Here is an 11,066-nt window from a genome sequence, read left to right as displayed (position 1 = left end):
AAAAAAAAAAAAAAATAAAATTATTCAGTGATTTAAATTAACCTCCTAAAATAATAATAGCGATAATTATTTTATCAAGAAGAACAATTTATTAAGAAAATGAATTTAGATGTAGTGTGAGGTGACCCCATTGGTTGGAAGACTATTGCTTTCGGACAATGTGAGTATTTTATGATGAGAGATATAAAGTCTAAATAACATCTGAAAACAAAAATTGGGAAGATTTTTATACTTAAAGTTATTTTCAGAATTTACGTGTTAGAAAAGTCATAAAACACATCGTAAGAATTAGTATTAATTTATCAACGGAGTATTTATTTATATGATGTATTACTGAAATTGAAATTTAAAAAAAAAAAAAAAAATAATAATAATAATAATAATAATAATAATAATAATAAGTAATATATGGCTTCATAAATCATAATCCAATTGTCCCATTTTTTTTCTTTTAATTTTTTTAATGACAGTAAACCAATACTCCTTATACAACTAAAAACTCAAAACTTTATTGCTGAATATTCAGTAAGACTCTTCGTTCTAACAGGTATTATATTTTTTTTCCTAGCTAGAGGTTATTAGTATACTGAATCAAGTAGTTGATGGATCTCTTGCATGTGTGTCAAAATCATAAGTACTTGTTTATTAGTTGACATAAAACTATTGAATATATAAGATACACATTAAATTAAATTTGCCAAAGTATAATAATGCATTTATATATATATATATATATATATATATATATATATATATATATATATATATATATATATATATATATATATATATATATATATATATATATGGTTAAAGTTTATGAATTTTGATCATCGAAAAGATAATATGAGAATAATTTGAGAAAAATCGTACGTACATTTTAAATAAAAAGTTTTGTTGCTACATACCACAGTGCATGCTACAAAGTATACGTAATTTTGTATGCTTATATATTTATTTCATTGGCCTTAATTAAAATGTTGTATATGTTCAAATAAGAAAAGATAACATGGCTTAAGGACCTACTCAAGTACAAATATATTAAGGTTTACCATGCTAAATTCACAAAAACAATAATTTTATTACTTGTACCAAAGGCCCATAATCTATATACAGAGTATATTTTTGGTTTTGGTTTATATAGGAGCCAAGGCCACAGTACACAGGTGAATGGGCAACACTCATGTATTAATCGAGATTCAATCCTGGTATTTTATACCCTACCTTCAAAGATTTTATCAATTAATTGCATTGATGCATAAATGAACAAATAATACTACTCATAATTTATATATTGTTGGTTTTGTGTTGGACGCGTGTGTATAACTCTGTATATAGATAACTAGATATACACACAACAAAAATAAATCAACAATATAACACATAACTACATAAATTATTTTTAATTGAAAAGGTCACTTTGTAAATTTTTTTTTTTTTCTTTTTTTTCCTTATTAGGGAGTAAATCACTATTTTTGTGCTTTATCCATGCAAATTTGATGTTCACATTCATGAAACTAGCTATGTATATATACTTGTATTATATATCAAGATTCTTGGTCCTTTATGTAATTATTTACCGATGGTGTTATATTAATTTAGGAAACTGCAGTGGCTTGAAGTGGATGATTTTAGATGGATAGAGTACATCAAACTAGTGGTTCACAAATTTCTTCAGGTTAGTTTTCTTTTAAAATCTTATTGTATGATTGTTTCTCGGGTTCCTAGATAATCGCTACTGCTATACATCTAGTTTGAGTAATAAAGCAAAATGAAATGAAATAGGATGTTTCTACTATGCTCCACTTTATTTGTACCATCACTATACTGAATTATCATTGGCCGAATTTTTAATTTTTTTTTTTTACCTTGGTCAAACACTATTTTTAGTATTTTCCTTTTTTAATTCAATTTTTAATTTCCAAAATATAATTACTGAATTTCCGAAAATTATTTTATAATTTTCGAAATTTATTTATTAAAATCAGTTTTTAATTAAATCAAAAAATAACATTAAATTAAAAAAATCAAAATCAAAAAATTGTTCATCAATGTTCTTCAAATTTGTTCATCCATGGATGAGATTAACCACCATTATGGTAATCTTTGTCCGTAAATACACTCGCACATCAATGAAAATTGAAAATATGCATCGATTTACATATTATATGTGAAGAGTTCATTCGAAATTTGGATTCATGTATGAATCTGGGATTGTTTTTAATCCTAAAACAATATATGTTAATTGGATAATCGCAAATAAGGGATGCAAAATCGGTCATTATATGTATGCGAAAAAAAAAAAAATTAACAATTTTCCGAAATCTGGGTTTGTGAGCAAATTGGAGAAGACAACGATTTTTGTTTTGGAATACTTGTTTGATCCAAAAAAAAAAAAGATATAGTTTTCAATTCTGTTTGCATATAAGGCATTAACCCAAATGCTAATAGGACATTACCTATAAAATGCAATATTATTGTTTATTTGGTCTACGACCATACTTTATTTTGGACATTGGTAATTATTAATTCATACTGTGCATGCATTAATATCCTAATATTTTTCTTTATTGATAGCAAATAGGATCGTGGTCTTCAATCCTCATTCACTAGCCAAGTCACGATGTACATATACCAAGTTTGATATCAATGATCACTTATATATCAGCTATTGTGGTTTGATTTCTGTATGCATATTTCTCAAAATTAAATTAACTCTCAATCAAACCACCTTTAGAGCTATTCTAATGGCAACCTAATTGTCAAATTAAATGATCATCTTCTTCTCTATCGTGTGACCCAATGGTTGGATTACTTGGATATTAGTTTGTTATTAATTAAAATAATGAACCGTCTTTGGTTAATATTATAATCTTACAATAATTAAGGAGATTGAGACCAATTCTAAATATATGAGTAATGTCATATTCTAATATTGGACGAATCCCATATAATAACCAAATGAAAAAAAAAAACGTGAAGCTGAGCAATTACATGGCAAACTTTTTTTTTTGAAAGAATACAATGACAAATTGTTAAATATAGTAAATATATTTTTGTATTTATAAATTAGGAAGGCCAATATTCAACCCCTTATATTTAGGCTAAATGCATGCTACTATTGCTAGTTGTATTCCTTATAATTACGACATATCATGCTTTTGTTTTGTATATACATGTATTCTAATTATACTAATGAGAATCGAAAATATTCGTTTTCCTATTTGTCAAAATAGCGTTACATGTTAAATGTGATTTTTTGTATCTAGTTTTTTACCCAATGGTTAGTACTACGACTCTACGAGTATCTTTTTTTGATTAGTTTAGTTTCATTTTTAATTTATAGTCTATATTTTATGTGTCATAAAAAATAACTGATTAGAACACTATTGTACATCATTGATTTATTTCCTAAATAGTACGTTAGATATTATAATAGAACATTTGTAAAAGATTTGGACGACAATTTATATGGGATAACTTATGTATCATTTAGTAACAATATTTCCTAAAAATAAGCAATCAACAACCATCATATAGGCAATATTTTTCAAATAGATCTTAAATCTAACACATTCCATTGTTAATCTAAATTTCCATTTTGATTGGTTGCTTTAAATACATGATTTTTTTTACTATATAGAAAGATGGTTTGAATTTCAAATTACCGCAAACCAAAAAACAAAAATTAATGTCCAAACCTATATAATGAGCAAATCGATCAAAGGAAGAAGACACAATTTCAGGGTACAAAGATATATAATGAGCAAATCGATTAGAGGAAATAGACGTAATTTTTTTTTAATTTTCTTCTCATAATCCTTGTTTGATACGTAGAACACAAGTGTGAATTTGGTGATCTGTTTATAGCTCAGGAATTAACTTATGTGTACTTTGGTTATTACCTAAAAAAGAAAGTTTATTGAGTTTGACGAATGACCATATGTATTTTGGATATTGTAAAAATTCCAACTTTATGATTTTTTCGACGTGGAGCTGAGGGAAGCCAACATTTTGATTTTATTTTACAGTAAGCATGTCAAAAAAAAATTTGAACGAATCTGATCTTATTTTAGAAAAGAAAGACTTAAAGTATTTCTTTAAAAAAAAAAGATATATTTAAAATCATAAACCTTAATTAAATTATGGTATTTTCCTAATTTTATCTTTTTTTGAGGGAAAATATGTAAGTTATTATTCTAAGATTTGTTAATATTCTATTAATCAAATTGCATGAAGAAATAACAAAATCTCAGAAAAATCTAAAATTTGAGGGAAAGTAAATCAGCTATTATCCTAAGATTTATTAATATTCTATTTACCAAAATTTATCCTCTTTTTAAATTCATTTTACCCGATTGTTTATCAAACATTCCATGTTTATTGCATTATTAAAGATATGTATTACCATAATTCTAGGCGTGTTAAAAATCAATAATTTTACAAAATCATAGGATATGTCGACAAAATCAAGTGGTTATCATTATGTAAAAATCATGTGTGACAAACAAATTATATGTACATGTTTAGCCCTTTTCATTAAAAATAAGACTTCCCTTTTATGAATATTGTTAAGACCATTATTCCACTTAAAATATTTTTTACAAATTTACAGATTTTAAAAGTGTGAATAATAACAGTTTTGAGACTATATAAACTACTATACAACTATTGGGTAACAAGATAGATACAAACTATTTTGACAACAAAGATAACAAGATATTAACAAATTATAATCTAAAAATTGGTAATGTCCACAACATTTTATGACCATATCCAATAATTAATTAATTTGTTTACACAGGTAAATCCCTTTTGGATGTTTGGTAAATTCCTTGTTCATAAATAAGGTTTAAATTTCAATCTAAGTTTTTTGGGATCAAACAATACAAAAAAAAAAAATTGTTAGTTTCTCTAAAAGTATTTAATCTAATATTAAAGTATATGCATACATAAAGCAAACCACAATAGTAAATATATATTAGTTACCATTTATACCAAATCTGGTTAACATGAACTGTGGTTGTCCAGTGAAGACCAAAATCATATTTACTACCAATTAAGCAGATAACAATATATTAATGAATTATACATCAGTAATTGTAATGTCCAAAAGAACGTACGATTATATGTTTTTAATCAACGAGTGAATTTAATAGGTAATGACCTATTATCATATGGGTTAATGCCTTATATGCAAACAGAATTGAAAACTATATTCTTTTTTTTTCGGATTAAACAATTATTCCAAGTCCAAAATCGTTGTCTTCTCCAATTTGCCTCACAAACCCAGATTTCAAAAAATTGTTAATTTTTTTTATTTTCGCATACGTATAATGACCGATTTTGCATCCCTTGTTTGCGATTATCCAATTAACATATATTGTTTTAAGATTAAAAACAATCCTAGATTCATACAAATATGAATCCAAATTTCAAATGAACTCTTCACATATAATATGTAAATCGATGCATATTTTCAATTTTCATTAATGTGCGAGTGTAAATACGGGACAAAGATTACCATAATGGTGGTGAATCTCATCCATGGATTAACAAACTTGAAGAACAATGATGAACATGAAGAACATTGATGAACGATTTTTTGATTTTGATTTTTTTAATTTAATTTTTTTTTATTTAAGTAAATACTAATTTTAATAAATGATTTTTGGAAAATTAGTAATTAAATTTTGGAAAATAAAAAAAAGGATTAAAAAAGGGAAATACTAAAATTAAGGTTTGGCCAAGGTAAAAAAAAAAAAAAAAATCGGCCAATGATATTTCAGTATAGTGATGGTCCAAATAAAGGGAACCATAGTAGAATTTTCGAATGAAATAATATGTATACTTCCTTCGACCTTGGGTCATATGATACAATTCAAACTATACGTCAAATTATAGACCTTGGGATCTCAAAGTCATCATGAGTCTACCTGCTAAGTACACAAATGCATGCTTATGTTAGACGTCTTACCTATATGTTCATTAAAGTGATCATAGCATGTTCAAAAATCTATAGAATTGATGCATGCATTTTATTTTTTAAATACATGAAAATTTCCAAACATCTAAAAAAATTTATGTAGCTGTTAATATCGATTGAACGGACTAATTAACATAACTCAATACTCGTATTTTTAATTTAAGGTGGAGAAATGTCAAGTGTGGTGGGACTAGTAGATGACATCCATAGCATGTGTATCAATGTTTGTCAAAAACGGCCATCCATCTATAGAGTTCCCGAACATCTTCGAAAGCTCAATGAAAATGCATACACACCTTGGCACGTCGCAATCGGCCCATATCACCATAGAAGTCACAAGTATACAATTATGGAGGAACACAAGATGGTTTATACCAAGGCTTTGATTTGTCGTCGTAGGGCTGCTAACAACAATGCTGAAGTAAAGAAAGAGGAGATTGATGAATATGTTAAGGTAGTCGAAAGACTTGAAACAAAATCGCGGTTAAATTATGCTGAAAAGATTGAGTTTAGCAAGGAAGAATTTGTTAAAATGTTGCTTATTGATGGGTGCTTCCTAGTCGAATTCCTCTGTAGAAAAATAAAAAAATTGGCCAAGTTTGAGGATGAAGCCATGAAAAACTATGATCAAATGTATAAATTTATCAACATGACCTACAATGAAGTGAACTTGAAGAATGATTTCATACTAAAAAGTACAAGAACAGCTTTTGAGGTTAGACGTGATCTTACTTTGTTGGAGAATCAACTTCCTTACTTTGTCCTAGAGAAATTGTTCGATTTCACATTTTCAAGTAAACCAAATAGGCCAAACTTCAAGGCGATTGTGTATTGTGCATTTAGAACCTCGATTCCTAACATTTCACACATCCTAAATGAAGAGGATATTGCTCAAAGAATTGAACTAGAGCCTGAGACTACCGCGCATTTTGTTAGTTTCTTAAAGAGTTGTTGCGGTCCTGCAGTAGGAAACGACGAGGCTGAGGCTGAGGCTGAGGCAGGGGATTATTTCACAGCACACGCGAACAATATGGTTGATGATCAAAGGATAAGTATGGATAATGTACATGATGAAAATAAGAAGATAGAATTCCCTTGTCTTTGTAACATGAAAACACACGAAATTCGTGTTCCTAGTGCAAGTGTACTAGCTAAATCAGGGGTCGTGTTTGCGAAAATGGATGGTGAAACTCCGATGTTGCACATGGACTTCGATCCCAAAAATGGTGTGTTAAAATTACCTGTTCTGATACTGTGGCATCACACCGAAACATTCTTTAGGAATATTATGGCATACGAGCTCTACAATCATACCGCGAATTATAGCAAAAATGTATCCGTTAGTGATTATATGTGCTTCATGGATGACTTGATCAACTCTAAAGAAGATGTCACTGTACTGGTGAAGAGTGGGATCATTCAGAACTGGTTGGAATCGGATGAAGTTGTAACAGACTTGTTTAACTCAATTACGAAACACATATTGGCAGACTATTCATCCTATTCTGATACATGTAAACAGATGAATGAGTTTCGTAACAAGTTTAACATACGTCAATTGAAAGCAGTCCTTAAACAGGACTATTTCAATCAACCATGGGCTGTTGTTTACTTCATCACTGGAGTTATCATTCAAACAACCTCCTCCATTATCGAGGCTGTTACTAGTGTCCAGGACTCTAAACGTCATCCTTCGTAAACCAGGCCATATACTTAATTAGTACGGATGACTACCATAGAATTTTAATATACATACGAGTACTTGTGAAAGAATTTGATTTGCTACCATTTAATTTGTGTATCTTGTATCGTCTGAGGTTTGAGCTAAGAATCTGTATCCCATGGATAATGTACGAGTTAATGTTCGTAAAAATCTTGATTACTTTGTACTCTCTTTGATCCTGTTAATGAAAAGTTTGTAGTTACAAGTTGTGGACCCTATTATAGATAGTTTAAAAGTTTATGTCTTCATTTCTTCTTGGCTTATATAATAGAGATAGATTTAACTTAATAAATACAATTAAACCCTCTAATTAATGTATATTGCATTGAGTAATATTTTTATAGAATTGAAAAGTATAACACACCCACATACTTGTATCTTGATAGGTTCAACCTATTATAATTCGCAACTAGACACTAATGTATGTTCATAATGGAATCTTTATATTGTAATTGAAATGTCGTTATTGAGGATTGAGTTGTATATTTATGGAAAGTATTATAATCATATTTTGATAGGTTCAAACTGCGTGCTCAACCTATTTAAGTTTGCAACTAGACAATAATATACAATACGGAGTATTGTTTAATTAACATGTATTAGGAGTTGAATCGAACCTTAAAATACGGGTACAAAGATAATTTTTTAAAAAAAAAGTACAATATTATTTGTTTTTTTTTTTTTTGGGGAATAGATTTTAGTGCCAACTCTACAACTCGATTTACTCAAAATACATGTTAGGTACTCCCTCTGTTTTCTTTTATTTGCATCAGTTTGACCGGTAGATACGTCGAGACATAATTTTGACCAGTAATATCTTTAATTGTTAATTTGTAAAAATTATAACAAAATTATATTATGAAAATAGACATTATGACAAATCTAATGATATATTATATAATACGAGTAACATTTATTTATTTTATAGAAGTGAAAAAATCAAGTTAACCATGGTATGTGAATAGTGCAAAAATCAAAGTGATACATTCAAAAAAAAATGGAGGAAATATATTAGTAAAGCTCTAAATAACACAGCACAGTCGGCAGAACAACTCCGTTAGTTGCATGCTTCATGCTTAATTATTACTTGTATTAAGAAATTAGGATTAAAAATGAAATAATTTGAAGTTTAATCAGTCAATTTTAACTAGGTCAGTCTCCAAATAGAAGCTTCGCTGAAACCCCGATCCCCTACTCCAAACGAACATGGAAGTAGTCTAAAGAATTTATTATTTTTGAGAGGTGTACTACTTATTATGAAATAAAGGAGTAATAAAATTGAAAGAGGAATTGTTAGGAAAATAATTATGTCACGTGAATTGAAACTAATTGTCTTATTAGATTAGAATATCTATATAAAATACTCCCTTTGTCCTTTTATTAAAGTCTCATTTCTCACATTTATTACTCACATAATAAAGAGAAATGAGACTCTAATAAAAGGACGAAAGAAGTATAATATATAATTCTGTAGTCTACTCCTCCGATGACCAATTGGATATGTGATGCATAACCCTAGCTACTAGACTTTTAGCCTGTACATATTCCCTACTCCTGTGTTAGTATTTATTGTGAAATTTTAGCCAAATAATGACAACTGGCAACTTTAATCCAAAAGTTAACAAAACAACAAAACTTTTATCTCCCTACTAACAGTGGCAGAGCTATGAAGGGGCCTGGGTGGCACCGGCCCCGCCATTATTTTATTTTTTAAAATTTTATTATGTAAAAGATGTAAATTTATAGGTTAAATACAATTTTAATATAAAAAATAACATCAAATTAGCTTTGCCATAGTGGTAGTGCATTGAATTTGAGTTAAAAGTCTTGGGTTCAAGTTTTTATACAAGCATTTTATTTTTATTTTTTATTTAGTGCCCCTCCACGATACTTTATTCTAATATGGAGTACTTATATGTCATTTCATGCATTCAAGTAACAAAACAACTACAAGATATAAGCTAATTTCACCACACAATTTTGTACAAACACTTAATACTTATAGTTAATCAAAGCAAATAATTGAGCGGGTAATCAAACCAGCCAATGCACGATCTGAGCAACCAATTACCCGTCGAGTAAAAAAAGGCAAGTTAAAAGAAAAATTGTTAAAATTAGAAAATTATGGGCCTGTTCACTTCCGCTTAACTATAGTTCAGTTCAGCTCTTAATTTCCTTCTCTAATAAAATATCCATTTCAGCTATTTTCAGTTCAGTTCAACTCCAATCAGTTCAGTTTAGTTCATTCAGCTCAGTTCAGTAAATGTAAACAGGCCCTAAGTATGTCTGTGAATTGAGACTAATTATTTTAAATTGAAGAAATATAGAAAATTAAAACTATGGAGTATATACTATACATGCAATTCTCTAGTCTACTCCTCTAATGAACAATTATTGGATATTAACCCTAGCTACCATACTAGAGTAAGGCCCCGTTCTTTAGACCTGCTCTGCTCTGCTTAAATCAAATCTGCCCTGCTCAAAAGAAATCTGCTCTGCTCTGCTCTACTCTATTTTCAAATAATAATTAATAATAACAATAATGATAATTAATATTCAATAATAATAATAATAATAATTAATATTGTATTGATTATAATAATTTATTATTTTGAATAATTATAATAATTATTAATAAAATAATTTTATTAATTATTAATATTAATGATAATTAATATTTATTAATCATAATAATAATTAATAATAATAGTTATCATTATTAATATTTAATAATTTAAACTATTAAGAATTAATATTTAATAATATTATTAATTAATAATTTCTAATAATTATAACAATTCTTTCAAAAAAATAAATAATAATAATAACAATTAATAACAATTTCTTTTATAAACATTTGATATTAGAATCACAATGTGTAGAAACATTATATGTATGTGGGTATTGATTGTTAGTTCATTAAGTTAAATTATTTTTCAAATCTTTTCATACAATTTAAGAATTAAAAAAAAGAGGTTGTTTTCAAGTAGTACTTTGTATATCATTATTATATCTAGGGTATAAAATATATGATTAAGACAAATTTATAAGTAAAATCATTATTACTCATTAAATTATTTTATTTTAAAATTTTTGTGAAATAAATATAAGAAAACAGTTGTCTTTTATCTTTCTACTATTAACATATGTTAAATATGATATACATATATTTATGTTTTCACTCACCTAAATCAATGGTATATGCACTTAGTAATAGTAATAGTAATAATAATAGCAATAGTAATAACAACAACATTAATAATAATAACATTAATAATAGTATGACTTTATTGTAGATAGAGGAGTGGGGGCCCAGATTGTATCTCGGCTTTCCACTAATTTATTGTAGATTGTATG

At 27.6% G+C, this 11,066-nt stretch overlaps 1 protein-coding gene across 1 annotated transcript; it reads left to right on the top strand.

The window, feature by feature from the left end:
• The first annotated feature begins 6,158 nt into the window (after nt 1–6,158).
• Nucleotides 6,159–7,685, top strand: LOC145571411 (UPF0481 protein At3g47200-like). The gene has a single exon (XM_081630446.1). The coding sequence runs from the start codon at nt 6,159–6,161 to the stop codon at nt 7,683–7,685; it is 1,527 nt and encodes a 508-aa protein (XP_081486572.1).
• Nucleotides 7,686–11,066: the final 3,381 nt, after the last annotated feature.

This window comes from Chenopodium album, chromosome 12 (genome assembly GCF_948465745.1).
Source record: "Chenopodium album chromosome 12, dcCheAlbu1.1, whole genome shotgun sequence".
NCBI lineage: Eukaryota > Viridiplantae > Streptophyta > Magnoliopsida > Caryophyllales > Amaranthaceae > Chenopodium > Chenopodium album.
Note: the sequence above shows the minus strand (reverse complement) of the source record. Positions and strands in the feature narration are given on the sequence as shown.